Raw genomic sequence first — 26,198 nt, 5'->3', positions numbered from 1 at the left:
CTTCCGACCACCTCCTGTGCCCCTGGCCCAATCCCTGGGACGGAGATTCTGATTGGCCCAGCTCTAGTCAGGTGTCCAGCCTTGGTCCAATCAGATATGACCAAGGGGGCGGAGTCAAGCACAAACACGTTGGCTCTGGGCCGAGGCTTGAGGAGCGGGGACAGAGGGCACTTTGCAGCCCGCTTGGGTTACTGTGCTCATGCCTCCTCTCCCCACCTCCGGGCCTCAGATTCTGTCTGTGCTCTTGTCCTCTCTGCTCAGGCTTCTCTTCTTACTCGGGGTCTTCCTCCCTTGTAATGTAGGCTACTTAAGGCCGTCCAGCCGTGGTGGGGAAACTTCGTGTGCAGTCATGGCCCCCATTCCAGGAGGTGATGGTGGGCTGTGGGCAGGATGCCCCTAGGTATGCCACCTAAATTCGACTCAGTTTCCCTGGCACGTGCCTCAGGGCCACAGTTGGTAGCCCAGTGCCAGGCTGCTGGGCGAGGGTCTGACCAGGTGGGCGCTCCTGGAGTCTATGGTTTTTGCTGGAGACAGGGGTCTATTCTTCCCAATAAACAGGGTTTCTGGCAAAAGGCGGCCTTGGGCAGCACTCAACTCAGAAAACACAAAGGTTGGTTTAAGAAAAGCGTGCCTGACTACACATACACACACGTGCACACACACACACACACTCTTTTACCCCCTCTCTGCAGAAATAAAGAAACGAAAGACGAATGTATTATTTTTTTTTAATCATCATTTTACAGCCCCTTACGGCAGCCACCCCCTACCCTTCCGTTTGCTGACCACTTCTGCAGGCTGCAAGGGATCAGGGAACAAAGCTGGGGCCTGGCACCCCCACGACACTGCTAGCCCCGGAGAACAAGTCACAGTTGCACAGGATCACAACAATTAGCAGCTGTACTTGAGAGATGGGCAAAGTGAGGGGGCCCAGCTCCTCATTGTCACCCAGCCTATTTGGCAGTGACCTTGCTCTGGAGGCGATGATATTCCTTCAGCCTGTAAACCAGATTCAAAACAAAGAAAAATGTAAATTGACAATGACAACATGCACTCAGTTCAATTAATTCAGGCGGAGCTGGGGTGGGGGGGGGCAGCTGTTTGTTAAGATGTGTGTGATGTTGTCTTTTTTTTTTCTCCCGCTCTTCCTTCTCCTGCCCTGGCCCCTCCTGCCCCCCAATCAGGATAATGTAATTAATTTATCTTAGGGCAAAAACATTGCTTGTCATTGTTGTAGACAAAGCATTTAACTGGCAATGGGAGAGATAAAGAGGCCATTATGAAAACCTGAAGTGTTTGGAGCCATTTAAAAGGGTTTGCAGAGTCATAAAATACAAACAGGGTGAAGGAGGCGGGGAGGTGGAGGTGACTAGGGGGGAGGGGAGAGCACCCAGGGCGGTTGGGCTGGAGGGCGGTCAGGCCAGACTTGCCGTCTCTCCCAGTCTTGGCTCCAGGGGCAGGATGCTGGCTCTGGGAGGAAGTGGCCCTGTGCTGAGGGCAGGTTATCAGGGAGAGGAGAGAGAGAGACTCATGCTTTATTCCCAACCCCAAGCCCCATGAGAAGGAAGCTGGGGATTAAGAACCTGGAACTGGACAGACAGGCCTTCCTGCAGCTCAGGTATGGGGACGCGAAGGCAGGAGCTGGCCAGGTGACCTTCCAAGGCTTGCTTTCTTTTTATGTGTGTGTGCGGCACGCCCTTGGCAAGTGAAAGTTCCCGGGCCAGGGACCAAAGCAGAGCCACAGTAGTGACAGTGCCGAAGAGGATGGAAGCAGGTTGCATCCAGAGCCCTGAGGATGCTGTGATCAAGGGGTCAGGATGGTGGGGCTTGTCTAGGGCAGGGCGGTGCTCAGAGCATCGAGGTCCCGGCAGAGCCTGTTCCCCCTACTGAGGGTCTGAGGACACACCGGGGCCTGGAGCTTCTCACCTGAGGGAGTTGATGTTGATGAAGCCAGTGGCATCGACTGGCTCGTAGTCTCCCTGAACATTCATGCTGCAAGGAGAGAGCAGAAGCTTGTCAGCGCCCCCAGCCAGGCCTTGCTCTTGCATCCGAGGTCCAGACACCCAGGCATCTCCCCTATGTTGATTGACCCTCCCTGCACTCCGGCTTTTCCTTCCATGGCTTCCAATTCAGGGAGCCCTACCCTGGACCAGGCCTCGTGCCGGGGCTGGAGAGCAGGGAGCCACTTCTTTGCTATGCAAATGGACAGCTTGGGTCCTGGCCCAGCCAGCGCTGCCAGCCCGGTGAATGGTGAACACCCACGAACCGGAGCACCGTGTCTGTAACCTGAGGACAGGTCGAAGCCAGCTCTGCTCTCGTGCCATGGGGGGCTTGGAGAATGGTCCAGTGAACAGCTGATGATGTCTAATGGCCTGAAGGCCTGGGAGGCCAGGGATCACACACCAGACAGCCCAGCTCTGTGTGACAACATCCCTCAAGCTGCAAGAGGCCCCAGCATTCAAGATTTGTCCAGTAAATCCTTTGCACCCAACGAGGGGGACCCCATGGAATCCATCACACCCAGGTACCCAGACCAGGCTGAAAAGTGCCTGGTCAACCCCCACTGTACTCAACAGATCGCCTCCGCCCCATCTGCAGTTTCCACCTTACGGACTGGACAGCCGTCATCTCTTGGCCGTTCTCACTTAGCTGCCCTTTGGAACCCTTCCCAACCAGTCATTCAGGTCCGGCCACCCGGGTGAGCATCCTGGCTCCAGCCCCCCCACAGTGCTTAGGGCAGACACCTGCTCTTTGAGCTTCAGCCTTTGACCTGTGAAATGGGGCTCTCTGCCTTATCATCGGCTCCAAATGATGGAGCTGGCACCTGGCAAGAACTCGCTGTTACTAACATCATTCATTCATTCACACATTCACTTACTCAGGTAGTTATTAAGCACCTACTATCTGCCAGGCACTGTGCCAGGTGCTGAGAAAATAAGAACATGGGGGGGGGAGGTGCGTGGCCAGTGCAGACATAAGCAATCAATCACCCATCTGCCTTTGAGAATTATGACCGTGATACCCTCTTTGAGGACAAGTTCAGGGCGCTATGGTCTCAGATCTGACTCCATAAGGCCACCCTCTGAGCCCCCCCCACCCCAGGGGAAAGGGGGTCCCTCCCATTTCTCACGGGCCCCTTGCTGCGTCCTGCCCTGAATCAGCCCCTTGTCTGCATGTCTGCAGAACTCCAGCCTCAGGACAAAGCAGTCTCAAGGTTCTCGATGACAAGGAGGTGGCCTGTCCCCTCAGGAGCCTTCTCCAGAGAGGTGAGATTGAGAGGGGGGAGGGCGGAGGGGATCTGCCGTTTTCCCGGGACCCCAAGGCCGTGCCTCTGACTGGCTCTTTGTGCACCGTGGACTTTGTACAACAAACAAACGGGGTCCCTGCGCCCGGCTGCCCTGCCACTCGTTCAGGACTTGGGCTTTGCGCCTCCCCCACCGTGCCCTCGCCTTGACCTTCAGGGGACTCCCACGCTCACGGCACCCCTCCTTTTCACCTCACTGGCCCCTCCTGGGCTCAGGTGGCTGAAGCCACCAGGAACCGACCATCAAGTCCTCTGTGAGGGGAGGTGGCATCAGGGCTCCGAGGGGGTGCCGCTTGGCACCCTCGCCAGGCAGAGGAAGAGCTGGACCAAACCCAAGCATCAGCTTCCTTGAATGGCCTTTACCGACCTTGCTGGGGGTGATAAACGAAGCTTAACACGGTCCCTACCCCGACCCTGCAAACCATCACGAGCAGGCTTCGGACACCCAGCCTGGCTCCCGCTGTCTGAATCACCTCGTCCCCTTGGGAAGGGGCCCTGCGCTCAGCCCAGGGAGAAAGCAGGGCTGGGACCCCCTTCCTGCTCCTCCAGGTCCATCTCTCATGAGTCAAAACAAACTCTCCCCCTCTATTCCCCCCCCACGGGCTCTCCAGACACCCGAGCAGCCCCTGCAAAGAGACCTGTCCCACCAGACTGCCGAAGAGTTCCCAGGGGTGTTTCTTGGGAACTGAGAAACCTCTTTTTAAAAATCATGGTTGGGGTGGGGTGGGGTGGGAGGGGCTGGTGGAAAAAAGAGTTTACAATGATTTTTTTTTTTTTTTACCTCCCCTGAAGGTCTACAGAAAACCTCTGTGCTTTTATTTTTGTTCATTCGAGTGGCTCTGACCTGCTCTATAATTACGTTACTTTCTACCTACTGTGCCGCGGCATTTCCAGTTCTGCTGCCTCTCGCGGCTTCCTTGCTGGTCCCTGTGACGCTGTCACTCAAGGGCTTTCAAGTCAGCGATGTAGAAATGAGAAAGAAAAGGGAAATGGTCGGAGACACAGTGAGAATAAATGCTCCTGCTTTTCTCTCTTTTTTTTTCCCCTTTCCCTTTTTACTTTATTCATTTAATCTCCCCGAGTGAGGCTGTAAGGCTTAATGAAGGGTTGGACAGATTATTAGAGGCTGTTGATTTGGAGGGGGAGGGAAGAAAGAGCCAGAGAGAGAAAGAGAGAAGATAATTTGACATTTACCCCGACTGATCTAAACTGATTCGGTTATATTTATGGCTTATAAAGTGTTTAGAAAGATTGAGGGGGGGGGAGAAACACAACATGGCAAAGAGAAGGGACAGAGAAAAATAATATTGACTGCCAAACAAAACTCGTGCTTTAATTCCTGACCGGCTTCCGGGAGGGGGAGAGGTGGCCTCAGCTGGAGCTGAGCCGGGCCTGGGACTTGAGTCAGGTGGGGCTGCCTGTCCCCACCTCTTGTTTGGCCAGGTGACCTCCAAAGGGTCAAGCCCACCTTCTCAGTCATGTCACAAACACAGGTGCAGCTCATAGGCAACTGCTACCCTTGACACACCGTCCACCAGGGCTCCCCAACTGCGGTGCCCTCGGCCTGGCCCATCATGTAGGAAGGTTTCCTTCTGGCTCCTTCTCATCTGACTATATGTGTCCAGTGGCCAACTAGAGTTCCCCTGGCAGACCTCAATGAAAACGCATCCTTGAGATGCTCAAGTCCAAAGGCATGACTGCCCCTGCCTGGTTCCCTCACCTCCATCATCACCACCAAAATGTACCCAGTGGCTCTGGCCAAAAAAACCCAGCGATTCTGGATTCTTCCATCTTCCTCCCCACCCAAGCCCTTTCAATTCCACCTTCTAAAACTCTGCCAAGTCCATCTGCTTCTCTCTCTTCCCAGAACCATCTGCCTGGTCCAAGCCATGACTGCATCCCTCAGGGAGCCCTGGTTCCCACCTTGCCGCTCCCATCTTACTCCCATCCATTCCCCAGAGCAGCCAGAGGGGTCTTAGCCATAGGTCTGATGGTGTCCTTCCCTTTAAGATCTGGCTCTGGGACCCTCACACTCAGGTCCTTATCATGTTGGGGATGTTCTGGATTCTTCCAAGGCTCAGAACCTCTGCACAGGACATGGTCTCTCTGGAAACTCTCCCACCCCCTCTCCAGCTGGCTCACTGCCTTCTGGAGACCAGCTCAGAGAAGACTTCTGGGGTGAGTAGTGGGGGAGGCTTCTCCCTCATCCCATTATTATACCCAGCTAGGGTATCCTGTATCTCCACAGAGCCCAGGAGCACCTTCCCTCATCCCATAGGTGGGTGATCCCTCGATTGGGGTCTTCCTTGCCAGCTAGCCTGGAGGTGCCAGGAGGGCATAGATGGTGTGGATACTCTTCAGGACTGTGTCCTCTGTGCCCTGCATGTGCTCAGGCACATATTTGTTGAGAAGACCAGTCAGAGCAGACACCGGACTGAGGGTGTCAGCTGGGTGCCAGGGGCGCCTACCTCACCAGCTCCTCGTTGTAGAGGGACAGTGGGGACTCCCGGCCGAGGATGTACACCTGGCCCTTGAAGACGGACACCTGCACCTTCCCTTCCACACGCTCCTGGGATTTGGCGATGCAGTGGCGGACAAATTCACACTCGGGGCTGTGCCAGAAACCTGTGGGGAGGAGAGAGCAAGGGTGCTGCCTGCCTGGGTCCAGGACACAGGGAAGGGCAGATGTGAGCCTGGGGGGGCAGTCATGCACCTGCCTCCTCACTGTGGAGTTCACGTGCCCTTGTCCTGTGACCTTGAGGGATTCTTGTTTTTGTTTTTGTTTTGTTTTGTTTGTCTTTTAGGGCATCCCCTGTGGCATATGGAGGTTCCCAGGCCAGGGGTCGAATCAGAGCCATAGCCGCTGGCCTACGCCACAGCCACGGCAATGTGGGATCTGAGCTGCATATGCGACCTAACCACAGCTCATGGTAACATCAGCTCCTTAACCCACAGAGAGAGGCCAGGGATCAAACCTACGTCCTCAAGGATACTAGTCAGATCCATTTCCACTGAGCCACGACAGGAACTCCAGGATTCTTGTGGAAAGGAGGGTTCCTTCTACACTGCAAGGCAGTCACCTCCTCCCCTCCACCAATGGTCAGGACGAGGGGATCTAACCCATTGGGTCATGCTGCAGACATTCCCGTAGTGCCACAGGGCAGGTGCTGGGGAGACGGTGGTGAAGGGGCCTGTCCTTTACTCACTGAGTGGAGCGGGGGTGGGGGGGCTCAGTCTTATCAGGGCAGGAGACAGTTGGGCAGGAGACCCCAGGTAAGACACAGACATAGGAGCTCCCGTCGTGGTGCAGTGGGTAACGAATCCGACTAGGAACCATGAGATTGTGGGTTCGGTCCCTGCCCTTGCTCAGTGGGTTAACGATCTGGCATTGCCGTGAGCTGTGGTGTAGGTCGCAGACACGGCTCGGATCCCGCGTTGCTGTGGCTCTGGCGTAGGCCGGTGGCTACAGCTCCAATTCGACCCCTAGCCTGGGAACCTCCATATGCCGCAGGAGCGGCCCAAAGAAATAGCAAAAAGACAAAAAAAAAAAAAAAAAAAAGACACAGACACATGTCCCTGGGCCTGAGCAATGGTGGTGCCCAGCCGGGTGGTGTGTTTGGTCAGAAAGACCATGGGTACATGGCCTTCGCCTCTCTCTGCCTGTTTCTCCATCTGCTCCCCGCTCCCAGGGCCAGCAGGCCTGCTGTGCATGGAGGCCCCAGGCTCAGAGGCTGCTGAGAACACTGGCTAAGAGCCAGGAAGAGCCCCACTCTCAGGATGGGCAGCCCCCTTGGAAATCAGTGGGGCTGTCTTTACAACACTGCAAATGTTTTTAGGAGTTCCCGATGTGGCACCACGGGATCAGAGGCATCTCTGGAGCCCTGGGATGCAGGTTCGATCCTTGGCCTGCACAGTGGGTTAAGATCTGGCATTGCCACAGTTGTGGCTTAGGTCCCAACTACTGCTCGGATCTGATCCCTGGCTGGGGAACTCCACATGCCAAGGGGAGGCCAAAAATGAAAAAAAAGGAAGAAAAATACTGGTAATATTTTCATATGCAAAGATGTCCACATAGAAAGCAGAGGTCCTGTGCTGAGTTCTCCATCTGCACCAGCTCTTCAGATCCTCCTGAACAGCGCCAGGAGGAAAACCTCTCTTAGCCTTGCTCTTTGCTGCATAAAGAGTGTCAGGCTCAGGGGATTCCAGAGACTTCTCCAAGATTACACAGGCTGCCATGGGGGGGTCCCCGGCCTGACCTCAGGGGGCCCAAGGTATAACAGCTCTGCTTCATGAGATCATCTCAGAGCTTTCTCGTCTGTACCTGTGACATGCCGTTGGAGGTACCTGGAGAGAGGTGCTGCCTCCCGCGACACCCAAATTTGTCCCCCAGATCCCTCAGCCAGGAAGGGCCACCTGTTCAGGCCACGGCCCCCCTCAGTATGCCGGGGGTCTGGACAGAGGCTTCTCTCAGTCTCTGCTGAGGGCAGGGGGGCCGTAGCTGGGGTTGGGGGAGGGCCAGGTGAGGGGTAGGGTTTCCCTGAAACGGAGCTGGGAAGGTGAGCCCACCTGGGCAGCTGTGGGGCCAGATGGTGTGCGATCTCCTGGCCTGATAAAGGGCCAGGTCAGCCCTGGGTCTGTGGCTATTGTTGGCGGACCGGGCCCCCAGGGGCACCTGCTGAGGCCTTCCGTGGGAAAGGGGAGCAGGCCCCTCCGCCTTGGGGGCTGGTGGCTGGCAGACAGGGGGGAGGGCCGGGCGGGGAGAGAAGGGGTGGCTCCTGGCCATTTGAGGTCACATCTGGCTCTACCTTGACAAGCAATGTAATCTCTTTGTGCCTTGATTTCCTCGTTTGCACAGTGAGGTAATTCTAACCACTCCCCAGGGGGCTGTGTCGACTCCGCGAGTGTTTTGCTTTCGAGATTGACTTTTTTTTTGCTTTTTGGGGCTGCGCCTGCAGCACATGGAAGTTCCCAGGCTAGGGGTTGAATTGGAGCTGCAGCCGCCAGCCTATGCCGCAGCCATAGCTGCAGCAAGCAGGATCTGAGCTGCATCTGTGACCTACACAATAGCTCTTGGCAACGCCAGATCCTTAACCCACTGATGGAGGCCAGAGATCGAACCAGCATCCTCATGGACACTAGTCAGGTCCTTAACCCGCTGAGGCACAAGGGGAACTCGCTTTTGAGTTTTAAACACAGCCTCCAGCAGCCCTCATTGAGTATGGGGAGACAGATGCCCAGAGAGGGAAAGAGCCTTGACAAAGCCACACAGCGAGATCCTGAGCACTCCTGACTCTAGCCCAGACCTCTGTGGGAGGGGACACGGATGCCACCCATCCCCCACCATGCTCCGGTGGCCAGGCCATCTTTCTAAGTTAGGATAAATGGAACTTTCAGTTCCCAGGCTGGAAGCCAGGCGGAAGACAGAGACAGAGATAGGGGGGCAGAGACCCCTGCAGGAGCACCTGGCTTAGACTTTATCTCAGGATCCTCCCCGCCCCCGTGGGGGCCTCACGTTCAGATTTCTCCTCCCAGCAGACCCAACCGGGGCTGGGGGACAGTGAGACTGGGGTGCTGCCCTGGGGAGACCCTGCACGTCCCAGGCTGGGGAAAGCTCTGTGGGTGGGGCTGGGCCAAATTCTGCACCACCTGGGACCACAAGCCGTTGTGCGTTATACCCATGTGACTGCAGAAGAAACTGAGGCGAGGGGAGAGGTGGGCTCCCCCCCAAAGTGAGATGGGTCCTGGGGCTGGGGGCCTGCGGGGATGACTGCGGGGTGGGCCCAGTGTCTGAGCAGAAGGGCCACAGGGGCTCCCTGGATGCGACGTGCCACAGCAGACGGGCACAGTCTAACAGGAGAGCTAGGCAGAATGCAGAAGGGACCTGGTCAGGTGCCTTTTATTCAACAGGAGAGGAACTGAGGCCCAGGGAGGAGACAGACCTACTCGAGATCAGAGGCAAGGCCCTTTTTCCTGCGCCCATGCTCAGAGACCATGCCAGGCACTGTTTGAGCAGCTTTGCCAATATCCGTGCATTTAATCCTCCTGGTAAGACAGGCAGAATTATCCCCACTGCTCAGAGCAGGACACTGAGGCCCAGAGAGGTTTAATAAGTTGCTCAGGCAAACTTCTGCTCTATAACACTTATGCATCCCTAATGTGAGAAATCCTAGCCAACAGCCCCACTGAGCCGCTGGGGGAACAGGCTGCTGCCTAAGGCTGACCTTGACATCTATGGGCACCTGGGTGCAATTAGAATTAATAACAACCCCCTGGAAGGGGCCTCTACTAGGAGGTTTTGCTTTTTTTTTTTTTTTTTTTTTTTTTGGGCGCATGCAGAAGTTCCCAGGCCAGGGGTTGAACCTGTGCCACCGCAGTAACTGGAGCCGCTACGGTAACAACACCAGGTACTTAACTGGCTGAGCCAAACGGGAACTCCCACTCTGAGGTTTTATTTCCTTTTAAACCTAAGCACTGTAGCTCATCGGGGGATTTAGAGGCTTCGGTGGGTGACAGCAGTGACTCAACCCAGGCAGCTGGGTCAGAGGCACTGGCCCCACAGCCAGGAGCCCAGCTGTGCCCCAGACACTCAGGGGCTCCCTATACACACCACCGCACCTCTGGATCACCCCCTGCTGATGGCCCCAACCCTCCTAGCCACCTCCCTGGGATCTACCAGAGTGGCCGAGAACTTGGCCTCTGTAGCTGGCTTGTGCTAGGCTCAAGGCCACGCTCAGCAGCTGTGACACCTTCAACAACTGTCTACACTGTGTCCCTCTGGGATCGGGGGACATCCGCCACTTCCCAGCTCAGGGCCATTGGCAGAGATCTAACATAGGGAGAGAGGCCGGCAGCCCGGCCCCCCTCGGCCTCCGAGGACGCCCTGGGCGCAGAAGCAGCCCCGGCCAGGTGCTGTCCCCCGTCACAGCCTGCCGTGTCTTAATGACGCTCCCCTTTGTAACCAAAATCCACGTTTCTGTGTGGAAACCCCGTTGCGAGAGAGCTTGCAGGAGACAATGGTATTTAAACACCTGTCTGTACCTGGGAAGGGGGTCGGGGGACGGGGCTTCGGAGCTGTTGGGAACGATGGGAGGGAGAAATAATGCCAGCCAATACCCACCGCTGAAATCCGAGGAAGAGCGACAGCAACGAGGAGGTTTTGGAGGAAAGAAAACCTCGCCGTGGGGGGCTAGGGGAAGAGGCGAGGCTTGGTATATAAGCCAGTGGGGGCTCAAGCTAGGCGGTTACTCTAAACTTTAACTTTCCCGAGGTCCCTTGACATCCAGGACCCCAGAGACGGCAAGGCCAGCCTCAGGCAGCAGCCTGCCCTTCCAACAGCTCAGAGGGGCTGTTGGATACGATTTCTCAAATGAGGGAGACTTGATATTATAGAGCAGAGTCAGCCCTTTTCAGGAAGGGCCAAACGGACACTATTTTGGGCTCTTTGGGCTATGCAGCTACTCACCTCTGCCGGGGAGTTCCAAGGGAGCCCCAGACAGCAAGCACACGAACGAGCAAGGCTGTGCCCAAAAAACTATTTTTTTTTTTTTTTTTTTTTTTAGGTCTGCATTCATGGCATGTGGAAATTCCCAGGCTAGGGGTAGAATCAGAGCTGCAGCTGCCAGCCTACACCACAGCCACAGCAATGCCAGATTTGAGCCGCATCTTCGACCTACGCCACAGCTTGTGGCAACGCCAGATCCTTAACTCACAGAGCAAGGCCAGGGATCGAACCCGCACCCTCATGGATAGTAGTCGGGTGGCTTAACCCACAGAGCCACAACGGGAACTTCCAAGAAACTATTTATGGACACTGAAATTTGAATTTCCTATCATTTTCATGTGCCACAAAGTATTGTAATTTTTAACGTGGAGTTTCCCTGTGGCCAAGCTGTTCAAGACCTGCCATTGTTACTGCTTGTGGCTCAGGTTTGATCCCTGGCCTGGGATCTTCTGCCTGCCACAGGTGCAGCCAAAAGCAAAAAAATTTCCCCAACCGTTTAACAATGTAAAAACTAGTCTTAGCTCGTGGGCTGAACAAAAACAGGCAATGGGCTGGATTTGGTCCCAATTATTTTAACATGAGGGCTGATCTGGAGTCAGGAGGCCTGGGTTCCAGTGCTGCGACAACAGGTAAGGTGCAGAAGCTCAGCCTCCTCACCTGTAGCGTGGAGCTCAACCCCCACGCCACGCATGGGTTGGGCACACAGCCGACCTAGTGATTTCCCAGGGGAGACCTGGCCCATGCAATGCCCAGCGGCTCCGGGTTCTGCCTGGAGACAGGCTGACCTGGGGTCAAATCCAGCTAGGCCCCTTCCAGTTGTGTATCTTTACAGCAGCTCCTGTGGTTCTGAGCCTCAATCTCTGGCTGTTTAGTTTCGTAGGAAGTTTGGGACACCCCCTGGGATGGCTCGGGTCCCCACACGGTGCCAGGCACCCGGCACGTGCTGGATAAAGCTTGGCAGCCCTAGAGATAACACGAGATGCTTCCCGGGCCCTGCTGGGGGTCATGCGGGTGGCAGGTGGCAGAGGCAGCGGGATGCCCGGGGAGGGGGTGGGGGACCTGGCCCTTTTCCCTTGATACCTTATGAACGAGGCAGGTCCCCGCAATGTCCCCTCTCGTCCCCTGCCCTCTCTCCATCCCCTTCCACCTGCGTCTTCCGGGCTCTGCAGGCGGCAGTGGCCAGGGCAGGACTGGAGGAGGACGCCCCGGCGTCGGGAGGGGAAGGGAGCGGCTGCAGAATCTACGCACCCGTGTACACCAGCTCGGCGAATTTCAAGCCCAGGCCTTGTTTGATTTTGCGCACCTCCCGGTCCATGGTGAAGGCCTCGATGTCTAAATGAGCGTGGTAAAGAATCGTCCCCGCTGGGGTCTCGTAGATACCTAGCCATTTTTCCAGGCAGGGGGAAAGGCAGAAAAAAGAGAGAAACGCATGAAACCCAAACTGTCAGCAAATGACAAAAAAAAAAAATAATAATGACTCGTGTGACAGGAGACAAGCCGGTCGGACCCATTCACTCCCAGCTTGCCGCAAAATGCATCTGTCATTATGTTCATGCTGGGGCCACGACAGTCCACTCTGCGGCTTGTGGAGAAAATGTCTAGATGCCCCCCTTCGAAGAGGCCCTCAGACGATGGAAAATGACAGGGTTTCAGAGCCGCTCCCCCCTCTTCCCAACCCGTGCCCACCGGCCTGCGGCTGAAAACCTGTAATTAAACCAACTATGGTGGAGTCCAGGGCTCCGAATGTCCCTTCCTGCCTTCCACCGGGGAGCCAGGGGAGGGATGGCTGTGCACACGCATGCAGACGTGTGGACACGTGTGCACGCACACACGCCACCTTCAGCCAGCGGCTCCCCAGCAGTCATGTCCCTGCCGAGAAATCCTGTCTTCCTTGGTCACCTGTGCTGACCCCACTGTACAGATGGGGACACGGAGCCGGGAGGGGAAGGGACGTGGATGAAGAGGAGCAGGGAACCGAATCCAGGCCTCCGGGTCCCTGGCCGGCGCTGTGGGCCAACAGTGATGAAGGCCAAGCCCCGGAGGGCGTGGGAAGATGACTTTACTGAGTTCCCGCCCTGTCGGCTCAGACCCAAGTCCTCCATTTGCTGAACAAGTTGCTTGGACCAAATGGTCTCCGAGTGACAAGGAGGTGACCGGCTCTGGGCTGAGTGTGGCCCTGGGAGGAAGGTCTGATTAGAAGTGCCACCCTAGGGAGTTCCCGTCATGGCACAGTGGTCAACGAATCCGACTAGGAACCATGAGGTTGCGGGTTCGATCCCTGGCCTTGCTCAGTGGGTTAAGGATCCGGCGTTGCTGTGAGCTGTGGTGTAGGTTGCAGACACGGCTCCGATCCCACATTGCTGTGGCTCTGACGTAGGCCGGTGGCTACAGCTTCAATTAGACCCCTAGCCTGAGAACCTCCACATGCCGCGGGAGCAGCCCTAGAAAAGGCAAAAAGACAAGAAAAAAAAAAAAAAAAAAAAGTGCTACTCCAGGGAGCTCCTGTTGGGGCTCAGTGGGTTAGGAACCTGACTAGTATCCATGAGGATGCGGGTTCGCTCTCTGGCCTTTCTCAGTGGGTTAAGGATCTGGTGTTGCTGTGAGCTGTGGTGTAGGTCGCAGATGTGGCTTTGATATAGGCTGGCAGTTGCAGCTCCAATTTGACCCCTAGCCTGGGACCTTCCATGTGCTGCAGGTATGGCCCTAAAAAAAAAAAAAAAAATGTACCCTAGATTTGAGGACACCGAGGTACCAAGAAGCAGGACGGCTCACAGGCACATGGCAGGCTCCGTCTTCCAGCAGCGCAGCCTCGCAAGTAAAGTTCAGGTGAGCATCTTGGATAAGCCTGCCCTGTGTCGGCGCTCCTGATGGAGGGGTAATAACTGCTCCATCCCCACAAATGCCACCCCAAAGAGGTCCCCTTCTTCCCTCCACATAACATCACAGCGTTAAAGGGGCAAGTTTTCAGTTATTCTCAAAATCTACCGCCGTCATCTTTCCACCAAAGGGGTCTGTATATACACCTAGGTTCATAGAAGCATTATTCACAACAGCCAAGAGGCAGAAGGAGGAGTTCCCATGTGGCTCAGCAGGTTAAGGATCCGGCATTGTCACTGCAGTGGCTCAGGTTCAATCCCTGGCCTGGGAACTTCCAAGTAACTTGGGTGCGGCAAAAAAAAAAAAAAAAAAAAGGTGGAAGCAAGCAAAATGTCCATCAGCAGATGAGTGGATAAACAAAATAAGACTTTTACATACAAGGAAATAGTCAGTCTCTCAGGGGAAGGAAGTTCTGACACCTGCTACAGCCTGGATGAGCCCTGAGGACGTGTCGTTTAGTGAAATAAACTCAAAGCCACCAAAAGACAAACATACTGCATGATCCCACTGACAGGAGGTTCCTAGAAGAATCTAATTCACAGAAGCAAAGTGGAAAGTTAGGGGCCAAGGCCTGGGCAGGGGGAATGGGGAGTTACTCTTTAACGGGGCAGAGCTTCCCTTGGGGAAGATGAGAACGTTCTGGAGAGGGTGGTGGTGGTCACACAGCAATGTGAACGTCACACTGGATGCCCCTGAACCGTGCACTTAAAACAGTGAAAACGCTAAGCTTTACGGTATGTGTATTTGACCACAATTTTAAAGATGCTTTACAAAACCCCAAACCAGAAATGAGATTGTTTCAACTCTAAAGTCCAAAGGGAACATGAACAAGGCTATGTCTGTGTCTGATGTGAGTGGCCTGAAATTTTCTCCTCTGAGAACTTTTTTTTTGGGGGGGGGTGTGTCTTTTTAGGGCCACACCCATAGCATATGGACGTTTCCAGGCGAGGGGTTGAATTGGAGCTGTAGCTGCCGGCCTACAACAGCCACAGCCACACAGGATCCGAGCCACGTCTGAGACCTACACCACAGCTCACGGCAACGCCAGATCCTTAACCCACTGAACAAGGCCAGGGATCAAACCCGCATCCTCATGGATACTAGTTGGGTTTGTTAACCCCTGAGCCATGACGGGAACTCCTTGAATCTTATTTTTTTTTTTTTTTTGGTTATGACCGAAGCATGCAGAAATTCCCAGGCCAGGGGTTGAACCCACACCACAGCAGGGACCTGAGCTGAAGCAGTGACAATGCCAGATCCTAGACCTGCTGTGCCACCAGGAACTCCCTCTACAATCTTTTTTTTTTTTTTTTTTTGTCTTTTTGCTATTTCTTTGGGCCGCTCCCACGGCATATGGAGGTTCCCAGGCTGGGGGTCTAATCGGAGCTGTAGCCGCCAGCCTACGCCAGAGCCACAGCAACGCGGGATCCGAGCCGCGTCTGCAACCTACACCACAGCTCACGGCAACGCCGGATCGTTAACCCACTGAGCAAGGCCAGGGATCGAACCCGCAACCTCATGGTTCCTAGTCGGATTCATTAACCACTGCGCCACAATGGGAACTCCCCTCTATAATCTTAAAGTCTAGGCATCACTGACAGGTCAGGGCCCCTGAGGATCTCCCTCCAGGGCAGTAGTCTCCTAACTTAGCTGCAAACCCAGAATTCAAACACTTTTAGGCAGAACCTCAGCATAGATGACCAAAAACAAGGTCCAGCTGCAGGAAGCAGAGGCTCCTCTGCAAAGCCTGGGCTCCACCAAGCAGCCCTCAAACTGCTGATCTGGCTCAACATACCAATTTCACAGACGGGAAAACTGAGGCCTGAGGAGGGAACCTGACTTGCCCAAGAGGAGCAGGACCTGTATCTGGGTTTTCCACCTCTTCTCCAGGTTATCTCTTTGGGCCTTTTGCAACGTGATCCAGTGCTCATCAGGCCTGAGGTGCTGTGGCCAAGGAAGACCCTGCCTGTTGCCGAGGCACCGAGGTTATTCCCAAGTGGACGAGAGCCTGGGGGAGCTGGTGACTTTCTCATCTGCAAACCACCTGCTGCCCCGGACTCCAGGGACCTGCATGTCAAAGAGACTGAGCACTGATATGTTGACAAGATGCCTGTCCCGTTTCACTCACATGGCCCAGATCTTGGGCCACCTCTGCTGTCCTGAGTCAGAGGTGGAGGTAAAGGACCCCCCACCCCACCCCCAGCAGGGTGACACCAACATCCCAAAGTTTATGCATCAGGCCCAAGCCCTCAACTCCCGGGGAGTTCCTCCAGCCCCCACAGGCCTCATTATTACTGTTGCAAACACAGTTCATACCAGCTCTGTTGTCTGGAGCTCCCATCATGGCTCAGCAGTAATGAACCCACTATCCATGAGGGCTCCTAGCATCCATGAGGATTTGGGTTCGATCCCTGGCCTCGCTCACTGGGTTAAGGATCCAGCGTTGCCGTGAGCTGTGGTGTAGGCCTGCAGCTGCAGCTCCGATTCAGCCCCTAGCCTGAGAACTTCTATATGCTGCAGGTGTGGCCCTAAAATAAATAAATAAATAAAAAAGACATACAGGCTCCATCATTCATATCTGTAAAGTGGCTCAGAGACACAACCCAGACAGAGCTTAGAGAGGCTGGTGGCGCTGGAGTCAGATGGTGGCTGAGAAAATGACACATGAGAGCAGGGGCGGGCAAGGGGTGGGAGGACACAGGAAACCTATGAGAAGCAGACAAGAACTCAGGCCAGGATTTGGGGCCACTCCTTGTGGGGACAGAAGCGTGCCACAAACAAGTGGCTCCCCGTGGCCCCAGGTCACCGAGAAAGGCCTGAGGGACCAAGAGTCTGTTTACAAAGATAGAAGCACGCGGACTGTTGGAAATATCTGCCTCCAAAAGAGCAGAAATAACCACAATGCAAAAAGGGCTGTTTTTTAATTATCCTAGAAATTTTGTCACCAAGAGTCGTCGAACACAAGACGACAGAGCCCTATTTGTCTTCTCCTCCTGGAATAGTCTAGGAACGCAACAGACATTGGACTAGAAATGGGCCTTCTAATTCCTCCTAATTATTACTTGTGTCACATTTGGGGAAAACCTGGAAACTTTCAAAGCCCGCCCCTCTGCCGGCGCACACACTCACGACGGCAGGCCAATAGCAGAAGCCCTGTTTCAGCTCCGGGGAAACGAAGCTGCCTCCCTGCCACAGATGAGGGAAGGGTCCAAGCTGTTTCAGGGTGGGGCTGCAGACCAGCAGTCCCTGGCAACTGCCGCCTTTAGGGGAGCACAAAGCTCAGCTCTGCTGTGTGACCTTGGCCGGCTGAGCCCCCTTGGAGGCTCAGGCGATCTGTCCGGAAAATGAGATGGTGGGTGTTTGTTGCTCTTCCTTCTAACTTCCACCAAGACCTGGCTGAACCTGAGTGCTTGAACCCACTGTCCCCGCTGCATGCTCCCCCCACCCCGCCCTGCAACCTGGTGGTTTTGTCTCTAGAACATTCCATGGCATCACCTCCCCACAGCCCAGAGAGGGAACAGCACGGAAGTGGGCAAGAGGATGAAAACCATAGTTTCTGTCTAGGAAGAGCTGACTTGGCCTAAGCACCCCCCCCCACTGCCCCATCATAGCTGCTCCCCAGCAGAAGGGCAGAAAGCACCTGGTGGGCAGAGTCACCCGTTCCAGAACCCTGGCCCCGAACCAGCCTTACAGCTGTCAGCCCTCCAAGGCCGCCGTAGGAAGAGTCGCAGACAAGAAGGAAAGCCACAGCCATGACACACAGCAGCGCAATGAATATTCCTGCTCCTTTTCTTAGAAGGTGTTAAAGTTAATTGGGACTGATCAAAAAGCTTGTTTTCAGGTTACTGCTGGCGTGCGTGTGTGTGTGTGTGTGTGTGTGTGTGTGTGTGTTCACATCTTAAAGACCCTCCCTCGCCGCTCCCCAGGGGCAGGGGGTACGGATGATTTCTGCATATTTCTTCTCGAAAAAAAAAAAAAAGACTTAAAAAAAAAAACCAATGACAGAAACCTGATGCTAAAAGACTATGGATTTGGGGCTCTTGACAGTCAGCACACAAACCACTGCGCAAAACGGAGGAGGGACTGACAGCTGAGTCTCCGCGTCGCTGTGGAAGAGACAACAGACATCTTTAGAGTGACACGCACAGCAGATTCAAGTGTCTATTTTCATCTCACTGTGTTTACAGGAAAAAGACAGAGGTGTCAGCGGTTCTCTGCGCAGCAGCTTCAATCACACCGTAATTACTGCCAAGGAGCGGGCGGGGGGGGGGGTGGGGGGAAGAAGGGCGAGGAGCTGGGGCGGCCGGGGTGGGAGGAGAGTGGACCGAGGAGGAAGAGGTGGGGACCAGAACAGCTGTCGCTGCTTAAATGCGTCTCTGTTCCGGAGGCTGCCAGGTTAGCCCAGATTGAGCAATTTGGCAGAATTGAGGGGATCCGCCACCCTCAGCTGGGGGCTGTGGGTGGGGGTGGAGATGCGGGGTAGGGCACCTGGACCAGGGCCTCTGGTCCTTTGGGAAGGCAGTATCCAGAGGGAGGGATTTGGAAAGGCCAGGGGGGAGAGAAGTTGGCTGGAGCCCAAGGGCTCCCCTGTTAGGTACCAGGGCCAAGGATAGAGGCGGTTGCCGTGGTGATGGGGAGGCACGTCCTGGTGGGGCTCTAGCCATCCTGTATGCTCCTGGCGTCCCGCAGGGCCCACCCTGGGAATCAGGGTGGGCCTCTGTGGCCAGCCACGCCAGGTCTCTGGGAGCGTGATCGCCTCCTTTGCTTCACAGGCCTCCCTCCGCTCTGGAACGTTCCATCTGAGTGGAGCCTCTGGGAGGCCTGGATAGGTGGGCAGCAGCCCTCGTTCCTTCTGAGCCAGGAAGTGGAGGAGGAAGGAGGAAGTGAGAACGGGAGAGAGATGGGAAGGATGAAGGAGAGAGGCAAAGAGTGGGAGGCGGAAGGGTTGGTGGGAGCGGGGCCAGCAAAGCTGCGGTGGCTGCAGGCAGAGGAGAGCCCCGCAGGGCAGGCCTGGGAGAAGGCGAGGCAAGGACGGGCCCTGGCTCCTTCCCTTTCCCTCCTGCCTGCCTCGCCCCCCCCCTTCTCCTCCCCACTGATTTCATTTACTTCACTTAATTAGCCCCCCTCCAGAGTTAAAAAGATAATGTGATAATGACGATGTGAGCAGCCACAATACAGCCAAAGCTCCTGTATCTGCAGCTCCCCCAGTCCTCGGCCCGCTGACCCCACGGCCCCGAAGGCCGCTGATCCGGCCACCCCAGTCCCAGGGCTCTAGCTCTGCCCAACTTCCTGTCTATCTACCCAGCCAAGCCCTTAGCGAACTTCAATTACAAGCTTTGTAAAATCAATACAAATGACGTTTGCCTCTTGTACACAGAGGCACAAACAATAGCATTTTGCTGCTCTGCCCTCAATATAATTGACAATCAACAGCTTCTCCCGTTACCGTAGACCTAAGAAAAACCTCATTTATTGCTCCTCCTTCCTTTCTCACAAGGAATTATTGGGAATGGAGAAGTTAAAAAAAAAAAAAGGCTTCACCCTAAAATTATTATTATTATTATTTTGCTTTTTAGGGCCACACCTGCAGCATATGGAAGTTCCCAGGCTAGGGGTCAAATCAGAGCTACAGCTGCCAGCCTACGCCACAGCCACAGCAAGATAGGATCCGAGCCACATCTGAGACCTACACCATAGCTCACAGAAATGCCGGATCCTTAACCCACTGAGCGAGGCCGAGGATCGAACCCACGACCTCATGGTTACTAGTCAGATTCTTTTCCTCTGTGCCATGACGGGAACTCTCACCCTAACATTATGAAGCAACTTTCCTCTCTCGCCCTCCAACCCAAGTCATAAAATAAGCAAGTCAGAACTTCCAGAGGGAGATGGTGACACCACTGCGGTGCCCACCTTTGCCTGTGGGAGTCACAGAGAGGGAAAGCAACTTGCCTAAAGTCAAACAGCAAGTTCTTGGGAGTTAGAATCCTGGTTGTCTTCTCCAAAGACTATACAACTTTCAGGCTATTTAGTTCTATACTTTTAGGGAATCCCCCCTCACTCCAACAGGTATACACACAGTACATGGGCAGAGTGACGGCTGTGCTCCAGGAATCTTTCCTTCGGGTGGGTGATAAGAAACCAAGGGAGTCGGGAGTTCCCACTGTGGCTCATGGTTAATGAGCCTGACTGGTATCCATGAAGACGTGGTTTCAATCCCTGGCCTCGCTCAGTGGGTTAAGGATCTGGCGTTGCCGTGAGCCAGGGTGTAGGTCGCAGACATGGCTCGGATCGGCTGTGGCTGTGGTGTAGGCCAGGGGCTATAGCTCCAAATCTAGCCCTAGCCTGGGAGCCTCCACATGCCGCAGGTGCGGCCCTAAAAAGACAAAAAAAGAAAAAATAAACCAAGGAGGTCGGAATGGATAGCTAATCTCATGGCTCCAAGATGATGCTGATGACCCAGGAAGGAAGTGGACCATCCAGGCACAGAGCCTACTGTGGGCCAAGAGCTGTCTGTATTGTTCTGCCCAACAACCCATTTCACAGATGAAGACATTGAGGCTCAGAGAGGCCATGTGGCTTTTCCAATGGGTGGGATGGAGTCGAGTCTGGTACACTAGCCTGGGCCCTGACACCAGCCCTTTGATCTGCCTCCCCCAGGATGCTGGGGGTCAGCCCACATCAGACCAAACCACCACCCAACTGGCCCCTTGGGGCTCCTCCTACCTTCTCTACCACTCCTGCTGGAAGGCTCCCTCTCCCACTCTGTTCCACATTCTACCCATCGATGCCTTTTCTGCCACCTCTTCCAGGATGTCTTCCCAGAATAGCCCAGTCCATGCCTTTATCACTGCCTCCTTCTGCTCTAAGTTTGCTTGCCTTTCCACACCCAGCAGGGGGCCACTTTCCTGTGTGACCTCAGGCCAGTCCTTATCTTTCCATTATCAGCAGCACTGTATATCAGGCATCGATTAATAATGCCTGTCTCGGGCGCAGGCAGGACAGTGAGTGCAGAGTGGACACCTCTGAGCCACAAGGACAGTTCCCAGAGGGCAGAGGGTGCCCCTGTCCTTTCAGCATTTATGAAGCTCCTCCACTGGGCCAGTTCCCGCTATGGCACATGGGCTAGAACCCAGATCCACCCGCACGGAGTCCAAGCCCTCAGCTCTCCCCTCCCTGCCTCTCCGGGTCTGGACATCAGTCCTGGTCCTGCCATCAACGTTCCCCGTGACTTTGACTTGATTTCCCATCTTTAAAATGAGGGTGTGCCCTCTGGCTCCCCCAAGGTCCCTCCAGGGTCTGCCTTGGAAATTTTGCATTGTGCTGGCTCCCAAGGGCAGATGAGACAAAGGGACATTTAATCAGACGTTAATAAAGGTACGACACAAAGGTGAGTGGGGAGAAAAGGAGCAGCTAATTAGTAACGTGCTCACAGGCCTTGAGAGTTTCAATTAGATTGTTTCTTGCAGATAATAGCTGTGTCGAAGAGGGGAAAAAAACACGCGAAAGAGGCAAAGCAGCCACTTCCCTTCCTTGCCTTTGGAGAGAAATTCAAATAGGTCAGAACCAGAACGATCTAACCCTGCCCCTTGCCTACCCATCACCCTGGGCGAAACTGAGGCCCAGAGAGAACAAGCCCAAGGTCAGCTGGCAAGGCTCAGAGAGCCTGGCATGAGAGCCCTGGACCAGCGCCCCTTCTAATCCCTGAAATCTGATCATTAGCATCCTGGTTAAAAAAATTCTGAAGGACAAAGTGCCATGACTATACCTTACCTTAGCCCGTTTCTTTCTCTCTTTCTTTTTTTCTTTTCTTTTTTTTGCTTTTTTAGGGCTGAACCTGCGGCATATGGAAGTTCCCAGGCTAGGGGTCTCATCAGAGCTTCAGCTACCGGCCTACGCCACAGCCCCAGCAACACGGGATCCGAGCCTGGTCTGTAACCTACACCACAGCTCATGGCCGGATCCTTAACCCACTGAGCGAGACCAGGGATTGAATCCATCCTCGTAGATACTAGTCGGGTTCGTTACCGCTAAGCCACAGAGGAAACTCCCACCTTGACCTCATTGTATGCCTCATTGCGTCATACTTTTTAGCTGACCTTAGGTGTGATTTGCACACCTGCCCACACAGGGGGCCTCAACCCTGCCACTGGTACTGAAAAATTCCCGTGCCCAACGCAAGGGCTCCAAGTGCTGAAAGCCTGCCCCACCCTCTCGGCGTCCTAAAGCGCGAAGCCTGATCACAGGGGGACATGAGGCCCCCAGTATAGATGGCGGGAGGCTGTGGTTGAGATGACCTGATGAGTGACAGAGGGAACCATGGGGCCCTGTGGACTAAGAGAAGCCAGATGCGCCTGCTCGGGGACCAGCCTGTCCTCCCTGGTCCAGCCAGAGGTGGATGTGGGCTGGGGCGGCTTAGCCAGCGTGGCAGCTGCTCCACACCAAGGGAGAGCCCTGCCCATCCCTGGAAAAAGCCACGCCCCCCGCGCCAGGCCAGACCCCTGGACGGGCCCTCAGGCCCTGGCAGGCTCACAGCGCCCACCCCTGGCGGGTTTCCCACCCTGCCAGCTGGCCTCTTCAACGCAGCCCTAATGACCACGAAATCCGCCCGGCACGGTCCGGCCTCTAAGCCTGGCTGACCCGCCCTGGGCACAAGAGCGCCTGACCTCCAGGCTGGGCCTCCTCTGCCTGAGCCTCTCCGGGACCCCCAGCTCTCTCTGCTTCACACGATGCAGTCAGAAGTCAGGGACCAAGGGCCCCCTCGTCCCCACTTCACAGGAGGGAAATTGAGTCTGGGTTGCGGGGGGCGGGGGGACTTGGCCAAAGCCAGCCTGGGAGTAGCCACGGCCCAGTGTGATGGGGTCTCGGGCCCGAGCGCTGGCGAGCACACGTACCTCGGGACTTCATGCCGATGAAGCGGTTCTCCACGATGTCGATGCGGCCCACGCCGTGCTTGCCCCTGTGGGGAGAACCCGGTCACGTGGGTTTACAGGCGGGGCGTCAGGCACCGTCTCAGGATCCAAGAGGTCGTCGGAGCCAGGTCACCTGGTCCATCCACCCATTGCCCAGCTGGGGCAACTGAGGCCCAAAGAGGAAAGGGATTGCCTGGGTCACAGAGTGAGTTCCACAGGCAGCTTCCGTGACCTCTGTCCAGGGCCCCGCGTGGCACCCAGCTCTACCCACGGCTCACCTGGCGTCTCTCCTGGGCTCACATCCAGCTGGGAGCTTGGACACTCCAGCTGGACCATCCCTAGGGGTCACTCAGTCCCCTGGGGTTGTTATCTTTCAAGCCCGAGAGCCACCGGGACTCTCCCACCAAACCAGGGGACCCCATGCCTTTGGAGCCATGCCCAGGCCAGCTGCGGGACACAGGCCTGTCCCTCGTGACCCCCAAGCCTCGGGCTGGGCCCATCGGCGGCAGTGATCCAGGCTGGGCAGAGTCCAAGACAGCGGTTTCTCAGGAGGCTGGGCAGGGCTGCGGGCACTCACGCGACTTCGTTCAGGTAGACGAAGAGCTCCAAGGCCGTGCTGCGGGTGATGCCATCCTTGACGTTGGTCACCTTCACGGGTACCCCTAGGGCGGGGGGGAGAGGGTGGCGGGCCTGTGGCTGGAGCTCAGCGGAGGAGCCTGCGCCTGGTACCCCGCCCCTCTCCCTCCGCCCGCAACGCCTTAAATGGATGTGACAGATATGGGCTCCAAATGACTCCTTGAAAAGCCCTGTGCAGGTTGAGGCCTGCTGGGGAGAGAGAGGGGGCGAGAGAGCCCCCCAGAATGAAAGGGAAAATGCAATAAAAACGCTCTCCCCCACCCTTCCCATTCTCTCTGCCCCTTTTGCATTTAGGGGCTGTGAAATTGGAACCAGGCCCTGAACTAATTGAATTTCACGCTCCACCATTGTCTTAGGAGGGAGGACCTTCTGTCCCACCAGTTACAGGGGGTGGGGGGCGCCCGGCCGAGGTGCGGCTGAGCTCTCTCTCTCTCTCACACACACACACACACACACACACACACACACATGCACGCACGCACCCAGAGCCCCCTGCCACGTCTGTCAGGCGGACCCCCGCGCCCCAGACCCGCACGCAGCCCCCTGATTATTGGGGTTGAAATGATGCCGCTCCAGCCGGCGAGGGGCTGGAGGCGTCCATGAATTCTGAGACGTCGGGGGTCCGGGGTGGCAGGAGGGCAGGAGGGAGACGACCGCTCCGGGGAGGGAAGGGCCGAGTCCAGCGGGGGTGGCGGGAGGGGGGCAGTGGGTGGGTTCGGGGCTGACTTTGAATAGCAAGGGGCACTTTCTCGAGCGGTGTGAAATGAGCAATAAATGTATTAGAGGCCTAACAAGAGAGCTGTAACAGTGACAAAGAAAAGCTGTTCGAAGTTGGCGGCTAATCCCCCACCCATCTGCCCAGCTCATTACCATGTAGCCGGCGATCGGGTGCCAATCAGGCCTCAATAGCGGCTTTCGAGTCTTTATTAGGCAGGCGCCGCTTGGAGGGGCTTCGCTCAGGCGCTGTCAGCCTCGCCATTCTTAACCCCCCATTTCCAGGGGTTTTATAACTTGGTTGTAAATTGCTATTAAATGTAAGTCTGCCCAATAATGAACCTTAAGCCCCTCTCGCCACCCCCCGCCTCTCGCCTCTCCCTTTCTCTCTGGTTCTATTATCACCCTCCTGGGGCCGTCGAGGGGGCCTGCCCCAGAGAGGAGCTGACATTGTTGGTGCTGCTGCCGGAGAAAGCCTCTTAGCCTTTAAAATAGTTAATAATTAGATTAAAACTTCAAATAAATTAACTAGAGGGTGAATGGGGAGTAGTCAGGGAGGCTTCCTCCGGTCTACTTTTTTTTTTTTTTCCAGACAGTCTCCAAATCATTAAAATGGACCACGCTTCTTCTCGGGCGCAGCCCTGGGGGCCGTCCTGGTTCCTGGGGGAACGGGGGCTGGAGCCTGGGCCCAGGATCCCCTGGCGTCTCCTGCCCGCCGCCCATCCTCATCTCGCTCCCGGGTTCGTGGGGCACCTGCGGGGGGTGCTGCCTGGGTCCACCTCACCAGCGTCTCGGAGATCCTGCTCAAAGAGTCCCCACACCTGCACAGGCCTGGGTCAGATGGCAGGGGGGTGGGGGACAGGATGGACTCAGCGCCCCAGCTGTCTCTAGGGGCCTTAGACTAAGGGCCTTTTGGTCCCCAGGTGGCGTGAAATTCAAGGGTTTGAACACATGCGGGGGAGCAATGAAAATGCCCACTAGCCTGGCCGGGCTCTTGGGAAAGGCCAGAAGAGGCACGTTATTAGGGCAACCGGCAGGCTCTTTTGCCAGGACCTCATTCGGTGCCCACGAGCATCATTTCTGTGGCGCATTTATAGGTGGGTGACCCTGAGGTCCAGAAGGGTGAAGTTGGTGGTCAAGGTCACGCTAGCACGAAAGAACAGACTCTGGGCCCCTGCTTGCTGCTCCCAGGCCTCCGTCTCTAGGTGCCCCAGGAAAGGCCCCTCTCCCTGTTTCCTCCCTCCCTGCAGCCGCCTTGTGGATGGAAGGGCCAGCCTCCTTGCCCAGGCTTGGGATACCCTTACGCCCCTTCTCAGTTCCTCCAGCTCCTTCCCAGCACCGCCTCCTCCAGGAAGCTGCCTTGATTTCTGCAGCCTCCTGGAAAGCCCTTCTCCCTGGACACCCTGACTCTCGCCCTGAACCCCATCCTGCTCCTCCTGTTACTAGGCACGCTTTGCCTTCCCCTCCATCCTCCAGGGCAAAGAGGGGGGGTGGTTCCTGGTGTCAGGCTCGAGGCAGGGCACTTGGGCCAGGCCAGCAAAGACTTCTGGTTGATAGCAGAGAAGATGAGGAGGCAATCAGGGTTCAGGCACGAGTGGTACAGGCAGCTCTGAATCCAGGGTGGGGGACAGCAGCTGACTCAGGACTAGCTGTGGGGTCAGAGGGGCCCCTGAGGCTGGCTCTCTGAGACTCACGCTTGCCGAGCACCTCTGCGCTGGACATGCCCTCGTCCTACACCAGGAAGACTCGAGGTGGTAGATGCTCTTTTATCCCCAGTTACAGATGAGGAAACTGAGGCCCAGGAAAGTGGAGAGACTTCTCCCAAAGGCCAAAGCAGCTAGCAAGTGGCTGCTCAGGGGCTAGAACGTTCGTTCCAGACCTGGTGCCCACGAGCTGGTGGACAGCTGGAGGATCCTGGAGGGTTCCACGGATCCCGCCATCCGGGGAAGGGGGCGGTGGGGAACATCCGAAGCCCCCGCCTGAACGCTGGCTTCCGGGGACACAGGAAGGATGCAGAGGGACCCAGGCTCCCAGGCAAGGAGGGGAAAGGAAGCAAGGCCCCAAGTCCACCCCGTAGAGTCCCGACAGGCGGGCACCTACCTTTCTTAAACTCTATCTCAAGGATGTCCGGGCTGTTGGGGGCTTTGGCCGGGTCCTGGGTCTTTGTGTAGAGGCCTGGAGGCGCTTGGTTCTGACAAAAGACAGAGAGGGTGGAAGGAGGTGTGTCTGAGCCCAGCCATGCCATGCCAGTCCC

The 26,198-nt window shown here is 55.9% G+C and overlaps 1 protein-coding gene across 3 annotated transcripts in view; it reads right to left on the bottom strand.

The window, feature by feature from the left end:
• The window catches only part of ASS1 (argininosuccinate synthase 1), a 54,931-nt gene continuing 29,444 nt past the window's right edge, over positions 712–26,198 (bottom strand). For all 3 annotated transcript variants that reach the window (XM_003353686.4, XM_005660523.3, XM_021070248.1), the window contains exons 9-15: positions 26,045–26,135; positions 23,172–23,256; positions 22,577–22,641; positions 12,054–12,185; positions 5,773–5,929; positions 1,927–1,992; positions 712–999 (exon numbers count right to left, since the gene is read on the bottom strand). In XM_003353686.4, the coding sequence (XP_003353734.1) occupies positions 954–999; positions 1,927–1,992; positions 5,773–5,929; positions 12,054–12,185; positions 22,577–22,641; positions 23,172–23,256; positions 26,045–26,135 (642 nt within the window). In that variant the 3' untranslated portion in view covers positions 712–953. The remainder of the gene's footprint in view (positions 1,000–1,926; positions 1,993–5,772; positions 5,930–12,053; positions 12,186–22,576; positions 22,642–23,171; positions 23,257–26,044; positions 26,136–26,198) is intronic.

The sequence above is a fragment of the Sus scrofa genome, chromosome 1, assembly GCF_000003025.6.
Source record: "Sus scrofa isolate TJ Tabasco breed Duroc chromosome 1, Sscrofa11.1, whole genome shotgun sequence".
In the NCBI taxonomy this organism is placed as follows: domain Eukaryota; kingdom Metazoa; phylum Chordata; class Mammalia; order Artiodactyla; family Suidae; genus Sus; species Sus scrofa.
Note: the sequence above shows the minus strand (reverse complement) of the source record. Positions and strands in the feature narration are given on the sequence as shown.